Source organism: Pteropus vampyrus, unplaced genomic scaffold, assembly GCF_000151845.1.
Source record: "Pteropus vampyrus isolate Shadow unplaced genomic scaffold, Pvam_2.0 Scaffold20, whole genome shotgun sequence".
NCBI classification, from domain to species: Eukaryota; Metazoa; Chordata; class Mammalia; order Chiroptera; family Pteropodidae; genus Pteropus; species Pteropus vampyrus.
The window spans coordinates 15112196-15129908 of record NW_011888801.1 but is presented as its reverse complement, the minus strand read 5'-3'; the positions used below and the strand labels follow the sequence as shown (position 1 = coordinate 15129908).

Here is a 17713-nt window from a genome sequence, read left to right as displayed (position 1 = left end):
CAAGAAAACAAACTCAAATAACTTGCCCTTATTTCCTTTGTTTTCCTAGGGTTCCTTAAAAACTTAAAGCTCGTGTCTATTTCATCTTTTCTAATTATACTCAGTAAAGAGATGAGTTAACATACACAGAATTAAGCATGATTGTTGGACAGATTGTTCTAACACACTAATGGTATAATGGTTAATCTGAAATCTCTTGAGGTTGTTTTTGTCAGCTCTGTTGGAGAAAAATCTTAACTAAACTGTTAATGCTGCCATAGCCCTTCATTTTAACATAAGCTTGAAAACATAATTTAGATTAGTTGGGGCAGAAAAATACACCATTTTATACTCAGAAAGATGCTTTTAAATGGAGACATCCACTGTGTTTACATTGGAGTTGACTTTGGTTCTGTTTTCTTTATTGGGAATACAGAGCAGTAGAGTTTTGGATCATTAAATGAACAAACGTGGTGATACAGTATTGACAAGCATGACCTGAATTATGAGAGTAAGTGGTTTTCCACTTCAGGGAGTAGGAGAGAACAGGTACAAGATCTTCAAAGAAGAGAACCACATTATTCGGTCACCAAAAGGTTTTGGCTTCAACTCATTAATAGCTGGAAGGAGAGCTGTCCTGGTCAACCATCCATCATCTTCACAGCAAATCGGAATCGCCACAATTTTTCAAACTAATTGTAGGTAGAAGAGAGAAAAACTTCATACTGACATTAATTGATCTGGATAACTACTAGTGTCCTCTATTCACAGGTTGGCAAAATCTTCAGAGTGACTGTTGGAGTAAGGAGCCTTTCATGTGCTCCCAGTTATTATATAATGCATAGAGGCTAGTAAGTGTTAGTCCTGCTAGGCCACCTCGTGCTACCCCTCGAAGACCACCTGGGGGAGGGAGAACAAGAAAAGATTTGTCTTGCAAATGTCCTAACATCAAAGGATTAAATAAGTCTCATAAAATTGAGGCATACATTCATGTATATAAATAAGTCATCCTAAACAGGAGAATCAAAGTTTTAAATGTAATATCAGAAACCAAGACAAGTTCAGGAGATAAATTCCCTGAATCACTTGTTTAACATATATACTATTTTCATATTTAAAACCTTCTTTAAATATTAAAATATTTCTCAATCTGACTTGTTCCTATAACACTTAGAAAATATCTTATGCTTATTATTGAAATCCCAACTAGATCAATAATTTCCTGCTAGTCATATAGTTAAGACCAGCGGTCCCCAACCTTTTTGGCACCAGGGACCAGTGCTCTTAGGTGAATCTAATGCTTGGTAATCTGAGTTGGAGCTGAGGTGGTAATGCTAGCACTGGAGAGTGGCTGCAAATACAAATGAGGCTTCGCTTGCTGGTCCACCGCTCACCTGCTGTGCAGCCACCACATTCCTGAGGCCAAAGATGGATACCAGTTCGTGGTCTGGGAGTTGGGGACCCCTGGTTTAGACTTCACTTCACTGTCAATTGATTTAAGGCTATAATATAAATAAGGAGACACCCTCTTTGGAAACAGCTTTTGGACTCTGCACAGGTCCTGCAACTATTAACTTTGAAGACTCAAGAAGTAGTGCTGATAAGATGGCTATAATCAAGCTTTAAGTGAGGTGCTGATGAAGCACTAACTCACCTATCCTCCACTTCCCTTGTGTGTCAATCTACAACTAATGAGCAATAAGCACTTAGCTTCATCACAACAGTTGAAAAATATTCAATGATTAGACAACTATTTTTGCTTAATGAAAAAATTTTTCATGTGGAAAAGGATTAGCAATAGATATTTTATTTGAAATGCAGAAACAAATGTTTAATCAGTTAACTTAAAATGGTTCCCAAGTCTAAAAGAGGAATCGGGGTACCCAAAGAAGCTTTTAAGAAGTGGCTGCTTTCTCTTAGTTTCATAAGTATGGACCATAAACCAGGCAGCCTACATTGTACCTATGACGTAGTAAAAGGTGGAATGGAGCTGTGGTCTAGTGGTTACCTTACTAGGGGCCCTTTAGTTACAAACCAGTAGATGCTTATTAAACTGAGCAGACTTAAGATGTTTTAAATTACTGTTTTAAAAAATCAGTAAATTTTGTGAAATTCAGTGATGTTGCCAAGTTAAAACACTTCAGACCAACAATTTCTGCAATGATAGTCCTGCCAGGTGGCTTCAGCTGATAAAGGGCCACTCCTTCCAGGAGCCTCTCTAGTCTGAAGAGTTCTGATAGCTGACCTGCTTAGGCTTCCCCTATGAAATGCCCTAATTATCTTTCTTAAACAGACACAAACAGCTATATATAGATGATGTATGCGGTTTCTGTCAAATATGTGGGAGGGGGGATCAGAAACATTAAAAATATTTAAAGTAAATGGGAGATAGCTCCTTGAAATTGACATCATCTCTGTATCACCTTGCCATAGACTAGGCAGGGCAGCTGAATTTGCAACTGTATTCAATGTGGTTGAGACATTATAAAAGCAATGTATCCTCAATCAGCTAATTTAAAACAGTCTGCTCAGTTTAATAAGGATCTACCTCATATCTTTTACCAGTAAGTCAACAAAAAGTTGTATGGGCAGAAAGTAAACTATAATTAGACCAAATTCCTAAAACGGAAAAAATAAACTACAAGTATAGAATAAATGCTAAGCTATCTGCAATAGCATTACTATGGCTCAGTGAGACCTAAACTTTGAGTGTAATGAGGGTTCTTTCAATCAGGTTATAAAAATTTAATACTCGAACCCATTCTGAATCAACAAAGCAAAAGCTAAGGTGGCCTCACTGCTGTTCATTAGTAGAAAAATGATGGCGGGTATGTAATTGAAAGTACACTGGTTTTTTAGATACTGTTTCCTGGAACAAAACATTCAACTTCAGACCAACTCACCTGGACCTTTAGTAAATTACTGATCCACAGGACTCTGAAGTCTGCCTACTGGTTTGGAAATAGCTGCAAAATGTTTCTGTCAGTTGGTCCTTTGCTTTGAGTGTCCTAAGAACATGTATTATACTCGACCCTTTTGGAAGAATTTTCATACTAGTTTTCAGCTATCAAATAATAAGCCTCCTAGGCATAGGCACTGGGATAACAAAATGAAACTGGGAACTATGAGGCTTTCAGATCTTTGGGACATCAGTGGCATACTAAGTGTTCATTAATAACAACTTATCTCCCAGAAAGCTTTCTACTTTCTGACCAAAATGAAACAAACTCAAGTCACTTTTCGAAGGCTAGGAAAAAGTTATTTCCAGCAAGACACCAAAAATATGCAGTGTCTGATTTACTAAGCACAGTTAATCCTGACTCAAGGGTAGCCTTTTATTACATATCAGCCATGTTTTAGTTTTAACTCTTTCCATTAATTCCAGGGTTTTCCAACTAGTTGATCTGTTAAAATTTGAGGACCTTGGCTTTAGGCTTTCTGTAATGAAACAACTCCTTAACTAAGCACAGGAAGTTGATTAGCAAATACACCCACTTTGAACACAGAGTAACCAATAAGGCCAATGGTCAGTCTCTCTAAAGCACAACAAATGTGAGATGTGTGTTTCACAGGTTTATCTTCTCTCTTCAATCCTTACACAGACTCTTCCAGAAAGGGCAAATATTACTTTTTCTAAACATGGAGAGATGAGGCCCAGAGTATTTAAATGCCTTGTTTGTGGGGCAGAGAGCTGGTTAGTGGCAGAGAATACACACTGAATTGACAATTACTCAGCAAATTTTTCTTAAAATGGCCAGAAAATCAGTATTTCAGGCTTTGAGGGACCAAAACCTATTATGTAGGTACTTCTATAACCATTTAAAATGTAACTTAAAAAATGTAAACCACATTCTTAGCCTGCAGACAGTGAACAGGCATCTGGCAAGCAAGGGCTGGTAATCCCTGCTTTACATGAATGGCCTTACTTACTGAGATGGCTACTAAACACTACTCAAAAATTTTTTGCAATAATTAACTTCAATAATTTTTGTTACTTATTTTTAAAAATGTGATAAAATACACATACAGTTTACCATTTTTAAGTGTACAGTTCAGTAGCATTAAGTACACTGGCATTGCTGTGCTACCATCACCACCATCCATCCCGAGAGAACCCTTTTCATCTACTAAAACTGGAACTTTGTACCCAATTAAACAATAATTTCCCACTGCTTCCCAGTCCTAGCCTAATGCCTAATTTAATTTTTATTATGTTGATACATCTTTGCTCACTTTTAATTTTTATTTTTATCAAAGTAGCCTACATACATAATTTTTAAAATCAAGATAGTATTCAAAGATTTTAGTGATACACAAAAGTCTGGTGCAATCCCCATCCTCACCCTAATTCCCAGTTCCCAAAGGCAATTAACTTTAATTCTTTGCTCTTTACTTTCACGTTTCTTTCAATGAACATTATTATCCTGCTACATCTGGATTTTTCAAACTTAGATATTGTCTATTGACTTCCTACTAGGAAAACTGTGTTAAGTCTTACAAGAATTATACAAAATGTGCTTATGGCAGAAAAGAAGTCAGTTGATTTATATAGGTTATCTCATTTACAAGTCTATGAAGAGAATGGAGGTCACCCTTGTTTTATAGACAAACTGAAATTCAGACAAGTTACTGTCTTGTTCACACAGCTTTTTAGTAATCTAGTGCTTGTCAAACCCAGTCTGATCCAAAGCCCACTGTCTTTCTCATCATAACACATTGCCTCCAGGATAGAGAAAAGAGAAATCAGGGAAATTTCTTGAAACTGGTAATAAACAGCTGAGTTAGGGCTTAAGGAGGGATTGGATTTCAAATTTATCAGTTTGGCCATATGAATAAGGAAAGTATGGGAGAAAAGTTTGGAAAGACAGGATCACAGCATGAAAGACTAGGTGAGAAGTTTAAATTTAGGTTGAAAGGCAGTGTGTCATCAAAGGTTTTTGGACAGGAGTATTCAAATTAAAACCATCCTTGAGTAATATTAACCTAGAAACAAGTAGATAAAATGGAATTGAGGTAGAAGCCTAAAATCAAAAATGGTCAATGAAAAATACTGTTGAAGTTAAGAGTGTGTGATAAAGGTCTGAACTCAGGTGAAAGGTGATGAACTTCACAAATGATGAAATGAGAGCATGGTGAGAGAAAGGTAGAAATCAAGGTGACTGGGTCACTTAGAAGGCTGTTTCCTATTTCCTTGTTTTTTCTTTGTTTTGTTACATAGTGGAAGCAATGTGTGACTTTGAACAGCACAGCAGCTACCTTTGCTGGGCTTCCCTCACCACTGCCCCCCATCCATCTTTTTCCCTTGCGATCCCAGTTCTTCTATGCAAGACTAAATGCACTAATATATCTCGGTTGTTTCTGACTCCCCACAATACTGTGTCCTTTTAGGACTATTTTCCAGCAGATTCTTAGTCTTTTTGGTGGCTGCTTTTCTGTGGGTGGTAGGGAGTATCCCAGGCCCCTTTGAAAATCTTATGGACGTTTCAGAGGGTTTATCAATCCTGAGTGAACACCTCCTGGTATACACGCTATACTCAGAAGAAAGGTGAAAGTTTAACTCTGGAAGTGACAATAAACAATTTAAGGCTTATAAGTAAATGGAAATGCTCGTCTTTAGAAGGTAAGAATTAACTGATGTCCAGTTAAGCCAAATTCTTTACAATGGCCTACAAAGCTCTATCTTTTCCATGATTTGGTCCCTTGCCACTTTTATGACTCCAGATTCTAGTACTCTTCCCACTGTCTTCGAACTCCCACTCAGGGCCTCTGTTCTTGCTGTTACCTTTATTTAAATCACTTCCTCTAGACATCCAACTCACAAGCTCCTTCATCCGTCTTTGTTCAAAATATCACCTCCTTGAAGCCCATCTCAAACACCTTGTACATGTGATTTTGCATGTATGCCTTAGTTTGCTGTAGAATAAACTGCTAAATGAGAGACTGCTTGAGCAGAAGGATTTACATAAAATATTAATAACGCCAAATCGCCTTTCAAAGTATTTGCTTACCTTTTGCCAATATGTGTCATGTACTTGTGTGTCATGTACTATCACTTTAAGCCAGTTGGTGAAAAATATATCAATGTTTTATTTTGTTTTTTTTTTTTTCCTGGTTGCCTGGAGATTGAGCAACTTCTGCTGTTTAACAGTCATTTGTATTTTCTTCTTAAATGTTTTGTCATATTTTTACTCCATTTTTGGGGGGTTATTGGTGTAAATGATTTGTTGAAATGTTTTATACACTATGACAATTAGTTCTTTGCATGTTATATACGTTACATGCATTTTTATTTACTGGAAGAATGTTGATGCCAGCAATAGAAATAAAGTTATCAAGAGACTCCTTTTGGCATATAAAATTTAATTTTGAAGGTCTGGCATTCATGGATAAATAATACCTTTTAACAATAACCCTGATCATAATTGCTTAATTTGATAAACTGGATTTGTGTATCTTTTTACTTTTACTTAGTTTTCTTTTATAAGATGACTGAGACTTCTTTATGGAAGGAATAGGATTAGCAGGTCAGGGATTTTCTGCAAGTGGGAAGGGAGCACCCATGTCCTAGTTTATGAGGCCTTGTTTTCTGCAGATAAGTGACCAGGCCTCTTAAATATTCCTAAGGATGATAAAACTACAGCTGGTCTTGTTCTGGTAGAACACTGGTAATTATTAAACATTTTCATATGCCCATGGAAATCGAATAATGACATTTCACACCCTCAGAAAAAATATTTATATAGTTTGTTAAGTAAGCATTAGGCCTGAACTAAAATCACATCATCAGAATTATTACTTTAAAAATTAACTCCTTTTTGCTTAAATTTTTTGGTTAAAATGGACAGCTATCCATTTTCTTAATTTTCCTAATGACTTTTCTTTCTATTAAAGTAGCTGTATACCTGAGTCATACTGCTTTCATTCTAAACTTTAAAAAAAAAAAAAAATCTATTTTTTAAGAATACATTGAGGATTGGAAAGATTTTAGGTCAGTAGGAATTAGCCATTCCCTGAATGAAAACTTTATTCTTCAACAGTTTATGCTGGCTCTAGACTAAGAGTGCCTAAATTCTTTTCCAAATCCAGAAGTAGAAGTTATATTTGTATTTCTGCTATACAAAATTCATAATTCTGTGCTTCGTCTTAAGTTTATTCCAAACCAGAAATCAATAAGAGACTGAATTGCTTTTGTTAGGCTGATTTTGATGTGCTGAGCCGGGAACTGTGAAGCTGGAATTCTGAGTCAGGAGATTATTTACTTCCTCTATGTTCTACAACTGCAATGGAAACTGCAATCGACTTGCCACCTGACACAGAATTAACGGATATTCTTTTCTGCTTTTTTCTCTGCTGAGCCAAGGACTTTCTGTTCCATAATTTATGTTGGAAATGTCCCAGGCTGTGTCATAAATGCTATATACTGCAAAAAATTCGTTGTCACAAAAAGCTAGGCTCTCATTTCTCTTGATGATATTGAGTGTTCAGCCTTTTCCTTTCTGTCTTTTAAATATGCATAACGTCTTAAATTAGGTAATTCAGAACATTCTTATATCTAGGACTGCCCTTAATACAAGAAATGTCACAATGGCTTACCCTTAGAAAACGGAATGGTGGAGATTGAGCTGGAACTTCAGTGCCCATCCACTGGGGTAGAAGCAGCTCCCACTCAGCTCCAGCCATTTGCCACCATGCAATGTGAGCTTGGTGTTTTCCATTTATTCAAAAGAAGCTGGAATTCCAGATTTTTGTGTGAAATCTAGTTTTTAAATATTAATTTGATCTTTTAAAACATAGTTTGGGCCAATTAAACTCTTCCTAGCTGAGTGCCACCCTTGTGCTGCCAATTAAAGTTTTAAATTCTTTTGTCTGACCCTATAGACTGTCAATGTGAAAGTATTTTTGGGTTTTTAATAAGGTATTTCTATGCCAAAGTAACATTTTCATGGATATAACAGGTATTTGCCATCTTATTCTACCTAGGAGCTATTTGTAAACATACCCAAATGCACTACTAGAAGTTTTGTGATCTCTTAGGAATAAAATTCCAAATGCTATCTATTTTCAATACAGAAAAAGCCGCTTACTCTCATATATGTCAGGAATACTGACCTACTATGGAGACTTCTCATTTCTTTTTAGTAAAAATGAAGCAAAAATGCTACCTGATATAAATGATAGAGGACTTACTAAAAAACAGAATTATTTAATCAAGTGTCTAATACATAATAAAGCAATCAAATACTTTTCAGAGGCAGGCATATGGAACATATGCAGTTGAATTAAACCATTTAAAACAGAAATATGATGAAAAATTGTGAGCTGTCCCTAGTTATATGACATTTTGAAAAAGGTTGTCTTAATAGTGTGCTCACCTATAAAATTGGGGTGTGATTATCACTTCATAGAATTTTAAATGAAATAAGTTATATTAAGTGCTTATTGCTGGAAGTATAATCATAACTCAGTGAATATTAATTTTCTTTCCATTTTAGAGGAGAATTTGATATTTGATCTTCACCCAGATCGTTTTGGTTCAATTCTTAGAGCTCTGATTATTCTTTTCAAAACTGAATGATATTAGTTTACTTACGTTCATTCATAACAGTATTATTCACAGTAGCCAAAGGGGAAGCAACCCAAGTGTCCACAGAGACACAGAGAAACAAAATGCACCTATATGTACAACAGAGTACTATTCAGTCTTAGAAAGAAAAGAAACTGTGATACATGCTACAACATGGATAAACCTTGGGGACATTATACTAAATGAAATAAGCTGGTCACAAAAAGACAAAGACTCTATGATTCCACTTACATGAGATACCTAAAGTAGTCAATTTCATAGAGAGAGAAAGCAGAATGGTGGTTGTCAGGGGCTGAAGGAAGCAAGAAATGCAACATTGTTTAAATGGGTAGAGTTTCAGTTTTGCAAGATGAAGAAAAGTTCTGGAGATTAGTTGTCTAACAATGTAAATATACTTGATATTACTGAACTATACACCTAAAAACGATTCAAATGGTCAATTTTATATTATGTGTAGTTTACTTCCCCCCCAAAAATCAAAAACAAAACCAAAACAACCACAAAGTTTCAGAGAACACTAGATTATAATGCAAAACAAAACAAAAAAATTATAGTTTCCTTTGAAAACTATGGATGAAAAGCATATTTCAAGTGTATTAAGAGAAAGCTCTCCAACAGTACCTGTACATTTATACAACATGCCCGTCATAGTTCCAGCTGCTACTGTATTGAGGTCATCTTCAGCACCTCGTGTTTTCTCAATGATGACACCAAATGCACTATAGAGTAAAGCTACAGGGGAGATGGAACTGATCAGTAATAAAAAAGTGACTGAAAGTCAGTATGACAATTATATTTAGATAAATGTATCCTACAGACATCACTCTAAGTATTCAAAGATATATAAAGAATGATCACTCAAACATTGTTTGTGATAGCAAAAGCCTGGCAACAAATAAATGCCCATCAAAGGGGGACTGATGCAGAAACGGACTTTCCATATAATGGAATACTATATACTCACTTAAAATAAAAAAGAGTAAGAGCTACATTCACTAATATGTAGCAGGCAGATGTGTACAACCCTAGATATGTAAAAAAGATGTTTGGAAATATTCAGAAGAAATAAATAGTAGGAAGTACCACTCGGGAGTCCCAGGAAGAATCTTAATTTTCACTTTTATTTATAATAGCTGTACTTTGGATTTAGAAACAAAAACAAAACACATCTACTTCTATTTTAAGAAAAATACAACAAAGAAAGGTGAGGTTTGGCCTTTGCACATGTAAATACTATAACACTGGCACTATTTAGTTTTAACAAGATCTTCCTCCAACCCACCCTTCTTCTCCTATACCTATAAAGATTCCTACCAGCCATGAATGCATTATTTTTCCTTACCCTTTCTGAAAACTGCCACATTTGACCCCTAAACATTATACAAAGCTCTCAGTCTTATAACTCCTTTTACAAAGGTTCTTGTTTCAACTTATTTAACTGAAACTGAACTTGAGCAGAACACTATGATTAATAATATTACAAAGGGAACACACAGGGTGATTGGCCATCCCTATCTGCTCAGGACTGAGGGTTTCCTGGAACATAGGACCTACAGTGCTAAAACTAAGTCCTGGGCAGAATAGAATGGCTGATCACTCTAGGTATATAAGCAATCAAACAGGAACAAAGGAAGGGGACTGTGTATGGGGGTGGAGGCAACTGGAGCATGAGTGGCATATGGAAGCAGCCATTTAGTAGGATCCCAAATATGAGTCTGACTTTACAGAGTGAAAATGTACTACTTCCAAATCCCATGAGAAGGCTGGGCGCTTATTGTGTCAACACGGGCTTTTTCTATTTTTCAGTAATAGCAAAAGCCTGGCAACAAATAAATGCCCATCAAAATGCCTATCCCTTACTTAATCTGCCACATTTAAATGATTTTCAGACTTTCGACTAAGTTATAAAGAAAACCTTGGATGTTAGGTCCTAAGTGCCTCGAGCAGGTTTAAGTCTTGTACTCAAGACTTAAAAATTGAGTCAATCATTCATAAACAATATACTATAAAAGCATTTGGCCCTGACTAACTACTACTAAATCACCCCTTGCTTAGAACTGCAAATGTTTTCATTATCTACAAAGGCCCTACTGCAACTCTGGAAATTAAGTCTAGGAATCTACTCAGATAAACAGAATGATGAATGGGCTATTAGAAAAACATAGCAAGATGGCTAGATTAACCTATCATATCTAACTACAGGACCTTGACCCTTTCTAACATACAAAGCCATTTGCTTTGGACCTAAATTATTTGAATTTCATTTAGTTAAAACATAATTTTATTTGGTATCTTGCTTGGGCAGAAGAATATATAGTATTTAAAAATATTTAAAACATTCAGAAATAGTACTCAAGATGGTATTAGCATCTGGCATTATTTTGTTGTGTAGTTTATGATCTTAAGTAGCATCTGCACTACTCAAGTGGACCAGAATTTTGGTTGATCAAATTATTCATGTTATGTGTACATTCTTTCTCTGCATTAATAATTTATTATCAAGTGAAATCTCAGCTTACCCAGAGAACCTAGAGTATTAGCCCAAAGTGCCCCTTGCCTGGTCACCATGTTCAAAATCCTACAAGGGCAGAAAAAGAAAAAAATCCGTATTTAGAATTGATATTTCTCCAGTAATTTGAAAAACCATAATTGCAGCTATTTAAAAAATATAAACCCAATACCCAAAAGTTCCTTAATTAAAAAACTTAATACGTCTTCCGAATTTAGTAAGTCTGGCTTTTATTTTATAGAAAAATAAATGAAGGTAGGTTGAAATCTCCAACCTTTTTGGGAAATGAGTAAAATTCTTGTATATATACAATTATTAAATACATATCAACCATATAAAGGTTTTGAATGACAGCTTGCAATGTATTTTATAAAGTTCACAGAAATTGATCTGTGTAAAAAAAGTCATTATAACCAACGAACTAGCTTACAATTATTAAGTTCTATTTTTTTGGGGGGGAGTATATATTTAGAATAATAAGTAGATTTAAAGTATGGAATATTAGAGAATATAAAGTAGCATTAAAGATAAATACTCAAAGAGAGGAAAAAAGCAAACTAGAATACACAGAAAAAGCATACTCTGTGTCCGCTTCTAGACTAGAACTAAGCAGCCAAAGTGAATGCTTAGCATACTCTCAAGGAAGCACAGTTCTGCCTTGCACCAGTGTCAGACGCCACCAGAACAGTGACAGAGACAACTGGAAGAAGACAGGACATTCCTCTTCCAGCAGTGTAACACCATCACAGGAATGGTTCTGTCCAGACGGCTGACTACTGCTGGAGATTATAGAATTACAGTAACAAAGAGAAAAAGAACTCATTTAATTCATTTAAATTAATGCTCAATAATAAAAATTTGTATTACCTCTAAAAGGTTGTTTATGAAGTTTATTGTTTTTAATTATGTTACGTATTTACTATGTTAAGTTTAACACGTTTTTACATTTTCAACAAGCTTTTAAAACTAATTTTCATTCTTGTATTGTTGATAGCACTGCATATCGGTAAAATTCTTTGGGATGCAACATACCTCCATTTACTAGGCCTTTAACTACTTCTCCCTTTAATCATCTCTCAACAACCTTGAAAGGCAGAGAGTATAGAAAGCTTACCCAAGATCAAAACCAGTAAGTAATAAAACTAAGCTTTAAAGTTATATAGATCTGTCTGGCCCCAAACCCTATCTTCTTTCCATTTTTAAATGTTGTCTTCCTATCTACGAAGATCAGAATCATTATATATAAAAAAAAATAACATATAAGATTTTTAAAAAATGTAAACCAATTTCACTCTCCAAAAAATTAATAACTATTACTGTTTTAGTAAACAAAGGTTATCTTTTTTAGGAGACCTTCCACAATTTCAAATTGGTATTTAAAGATATAACATTGAGGACTTGTTTCAGAATAATATGGAAGGGAGGAAGGAGATGGGACACAATTGATTCTGGTTGATAGATGCTGATGATGGGTTATGGTTCATAGGTGTTCGTTGTACTATTTTGTCTATTTTTGTTTAAATTAAAAATTCTCCATAATACAAAAAGTAAAAAAATTACTACAGGAAGGGAAAAATACTAAGAACATAAATGTAAGAATACTCAAGGATCTGGGCTAGTAAAGCAAGCGCTTTCACATAGTGACAATATGGAAAACTTAACATTGCCTTCAGGATTCCCAAGGTCTAATTTTAGCACACCTGCTGCCATCTGCTGGTTAAACAACAAACAATGAAGATGTAGTTTAAAGTGTCCTAAAACAAAATCATGAGCCATCAAAGATGTACCATAATTCCACTCACATGAAGTATAAAAACCTGCGAAACTAAATAACGTATTACTAAGAGCATACCAACAGGAACTGATCATGTTTATTTCTTAAGCAGGGTGAAGATATGCGTTATATACACTTTCTGGCCTTTTTAATTATACTTTCTCTTCTCTGCAAATCAATTTCCTCGAAGACTGTCTTACTCTTTTTGAAACAATCTCTAAGTTCTAGGAGTTTCATTTAAACTTTCTGCAGGTTTCCATTTCAGAAATGGAGAGTAAAGTTAAGTTCAAGTCAAAAGTCAAATAATAGCAGATGTGGCAATCACTCTTATGTACTTATTTCTTCACTACCATTTCCTATGGCATGCTCCTGAACAATCCGAATAATGTATTTGCCTGAGAATGGGAAAGCTGAGAAATTAGATTGGGGTACACCAGCTGACTGAAGGACACCAACTCAAAAGTCACTCCATTCAAATACTTAAGACTCAGTAACCTGATTCTTTCATTCCTTTTATTTTGAATAAAAAAATAATAAAATGACCAAAAAGTATATCAGTACTCTAAATATTTAAAAATCTCAAGGCTGTTCTCATCAAGCCAACAGAGGAGAAGTTAATATTCAAACATCACTATATCAGATGATTACATGAGACTTACTGTACGTTTCTTGGTTTGGACCAGGCCATGTTCTGAGTTTCCTTCAGTCCTAGCCGTAGACCGTTCATTGCCCCAAATGCAGCCCCTAGTAAATCATAGTAACAATTCATCCAAATAATACAGCTTTATATTAAAAAACAACTGTGCTTCTGATTCTTTTTTATTCTTATTTAATAAAAAAATATGAAAAATGTTAATAATTCTTAAAACAACACTGAAAGCAATATTCAAATTGCTTTTGATTTTAAGCATCTTTGACTCCTTGGATTGAGGACACTTAAAAAAAAAAAGTATTATGCCCACCTGTCATACAACATCCTCCAATGGTAAAGAAGGCCAGTTCAAATCTACCCCGAGTTTTATTGGCTCCAGTTGGTAAAATAAACTCATCTGTATCCTAAAGGGATAAAAATGAAAACCATGCTGAGCTCCTCTCAAGACAGAGTACTTTCAAGTTTTTTAATTTGTTGAAGTAATTTTTCTCAGGAAGTAAAACTAAAAGTCAACTATGCTCAAATAAAACTTTCTGCAACAATAGCAACACCTAAGTCAAAGTGAAATGAAATATATAACATATATTGTTATGCTCATTAGTTGTTAGGACAAATTAGTTAAGGAGGGATTCCTGCTCAGAACTGTGCTTTTCAATGTAAGTTTGACAGAGTGTACATAATTTGCCTTATTTAATGATAAATTTGAAGCAACTGTGCAACAGAGTTTAGGAAGAACAGCTCTAGAGAAAAGTAAACTGAAAGCTATGAGAAGTAGTTGATAGAATCAAAGTCTGGAAAGAAAAAATAACTTTCATTCTGTAGCTACTATTTATAAGCACAATTTTAATATGTGTAAGACCAAATGTTCATAAAAAAAACTATAAAAACACAGCAGCTTGGATCAGTTATGCAAGAGCAAAATTATCTTAATAATTATTCCTTTGTTAATCTTAGACAGCTATAAACCCTCTTTCCAGTAAATGCATACACAAAATTTGGTATGAACCCCTTGAAGCTCACCTAAGAATCCTAGGTTGAAAAATGCCACTATAAGCACAATATGATTAATATACAATTTAAAATTTATGAATTTTCCATTTTATATTTTCAGAGCATGGTTGACCATGTGTAACTGAAACGACCTAAAGCAAAACCATGGGTAAGGGTGGCGTGACTGTATAGTTTCAGTTATATGGGGTTATGGATATAGTAGAGTTATGGATATAGCAGGTGGTAATGGCTGTACAATATTACAAATGTATTTAGTAACACTGAATAGTACACTTAAAAAGATTTAAGATGTTAAATTTTACATTGGTGTATTTTATCATAATTTTAGAAAATGGAAAAGAACCAAACCCCCAAACCCTTTAAAGGGATTTAATCAACTAGTGTTAGGGAGAAATGCAAGCCAAATCGCTACAGTTTATGAGAAAAAAAGGGTAAACAGATACGAGAAACTTGGTGCCTCCAAAAGTATCTGGCATTTAAAATTTTTTTAATGGGAAAAAAAGCACTTCACCAGTAAAATTATAAAAGGCCTAGTCTTGATCTTACCTGCACAAGATATCGTGGATCCACATTTAAATAAGGTGACAGAGGGTTCATACCAGTCACTAGAGAGAAAACAAAGCATCATATTACAACAAAAATGTTAAAGTTATTTTATTTCATGTCAATTCTGCTTTTGTTTTACATGTCTTGAAATTTTGATTTACAGGCTTACTGAATGTGAAATTTTCCCCCACTTTTCCATATTTTCCTTCTTATCTGGCAATTCTGGGGTTCTTCCTCCTGGGGTCCTCGATCCCAAACCAGGTCTTACACTGGTGGCTGAGGATCTCATGCAAAGATGATATTGGCAGTAACATGGATCAAATAATCAATGGAGCAGGAGGCATAGCCTAGGTCTATTATAAAGCTAATTTCTTTCTACTTTGCTAAAAGAGCTTGACAACTGTACAAAGACTGACAAGAAACCAATGAATTTCAAAAAAATACAGTGTTTGGGTTATGTGTTGTATGTAAATATTTTATGGCAGTTCTTTCAGATCTTAGTGTTAACAGTTGCTGACAAAGTTGATTTACCATGGCAGTGTAGAGAATTCTTTGGTCATCACCATAGGGACGGAGGTCGGGGCAAAAGAAAATGGAAACTCATGAGGGCCAGATTCGAATCCCATTAACTTAGAAATTAGAAAACTCTATCAAAGAAAATCAACTTTCTCACATTTAAAATTTAATCTTGGGATCCTTCTTTATCTCAGTTGTTTGCAAATCTATGCATTACCCATGGCTGGTCTTTTCATCAACTGAAAAGTCCTATTAGTTCTATATTCAACAGCTACTTTGTACTGTTACTTATCACTTTTATTGCTACCATCCTAGTCCAACCATTAAATCTCAACTAGACTACAGTAACAATGTCCTACCTAACTGGACTCCTCACTTGCTCTAGTCCCTTCAATTCACTTTCTACATAGCAACTAAAGTGATTTAAGAAAAGGAAACGAGCCTTAATAGCTGTCATTTACACTTATAATCAAATTCAAACTCCTTACTATGGCTTACAAAACAAATCAGCTACCATTCTTTGCCCTGCTGATCTCATTATCTCCTACCACTCCAAGTCCCTTGAAAGGCTACAGATACATTGACCTAACAGTTGTTCTTCAAACATGCCAAGTTGGTTTTTTTCCAAAGACATTTGTATTAGACATTTTCACTGGTATACTTGCCTCCTACCTGGCATTTGTAGTATATTCAGGTCACAGCTTAAATGCCAATACCCCTGAGTAGCTTTCCCTGACCTATTCTAAAATGGCTTTCTGCTCCCATCACCATCTCATGATCCTGTTTTATTGCCTATACACATTCATAACTAATTGAAATGTTTTTGTTACTTGGCTCACTTCAATAAGAAGTAAACTCTCATGAAAGCAGCAGCCATTTTTTTTTTTTTTTAAATTGCTGTAGTCCTGCACCCAGAAAAGCCACTGGCCCATTATAGGTGCTCAATGGTGTTCACCCCTTGATCTCTCATTTTACCTTCAAATCTTAATCAAATTAATGTAACAATGCTTTGCCATATTAAGGCAGCTCCTAATATTTGTAATAAACTGTGTTCTACGGTTTTTTTTGACACAGGTTACACTAGGAACTTAAAAGGGCTTTATTGTTGAGCATAAAGGACCTAGAGAAACAGCACAGGAATTCTCAAAAAAGAAAATAGTTTTATACAGCACTTATTCTCCAATTTCCTACTATCTTTAAGTTCAAGTTCTATTCATCCAGTCGAAGACCCATAGTCCGAAAGATTCGGAATACATATTCATAGGATTGAGGAGAGGGCACAGATATGGTTTTCATACTTCTGCATCCTCCATCTTGCATTATTTCCTAAAACTCTTTCTTCATGTCTGTGACCTTTAAAGTGCAGCTCACTTACCAGTTCCTCCAGCTGTCTCGACTCATATTGCTTTCTCGCCTACATAGGTTGAGTGTTTTGATCTGAAGGCTACTTCGTGGTTTAGAATATACGACTTCGAGCTAAAATGTTTTCTATGGAATCGCTATTTGAAGTGCATTTACTTGCAGAGCTGGGTCCTCCTCTTAACCTAGCGCCCAGCACACAGGAATGTGTAAGGAGATAGATAAGACACAAAGCTTGAATGTAAAAGGAAGAAAACATGCAACATTTCCTGAGTCCAGGTCAACCAGAGAGGTTCTTGGGGATCCATGGCTTCAAAAACTCGTTTCAATCTTGACAATAGCAGTGCAGATACACTAACCCCACCACTGATACTGTAGGCTGTGAATGCCAGCCCCCCCCCACCAAAAAAAAGGAGGGGGTAGGGGGACAAGGCGCGCTGCACGTCTGGTGTAGTAGCAAGGAGCAGTAAGAAAAGTTCGCAAGCTAGGCCCGATACTTACGCGGGACGCCAGCCAAATCCGCGTGCGAGTAACCGGCTCCGCCGGCTCCGAAAAAGCCGGCCAGTCCTCCTGTGGTTTTGTTGCCGCTTCCCCCGCCGCCCTCCATGGTGTCGCAGCAAATTGCCCGTCAGCTTCTCACCGCCGTCTCAGGCCGGGGTCGTCTGTACCGCTATTGCTCCTTAGTAACAGCGGGTAGACGGGAATTACCACCGACTCTTTCACACGCTGACCTTCCGGGGGCCGGTGCCCGCTAAACCTCACACTTCCACTTTGCGACAGTGT

General features: G+C 35.8%; 1 protein-coding gene and 1 non-coding gene across 2 annotated transcripts; both read right to left on the bottom strand.

The window, feature by feature from the left end:
• Window positions 1–367: 367 nt before the first annotated feature.
• On the bottom strand, window positions 368–17708 carry LOC105288952 (mitochondrial import inner membrane translocase subunit Tim23). Its single transcript, XM_011355423.2, has 7 exons — window positions 17432–17708; window positions 15056–15114; window positions 13809–13902; window positions 13506–13590; window positions 11083–11141; window positions 9185–9295; window positions 368–879 (listed from the first exon to the last, which is right to left on the bottom strand). Exons 1-7 carry the CDS (start codon window positions 17535–17537, stop codon window positions 764–766), a joined length of 630 nt encoding a protein of 209 aa, XP_011353725.1. The 5' UTR covers window positions 17538–17708; the 3' UTR covers window positions 368–763.
• Window positions 11656–11856, bottom strand: LOC111736585. The gene has a single exon (XR_002779213.1). It is a non-coding gene; the product is annotated as a small nucleolar RNA SNORA74 (small nucleolar RNA).
• Window positions 17709–17713: the final 5 nt, after the last annotated feature.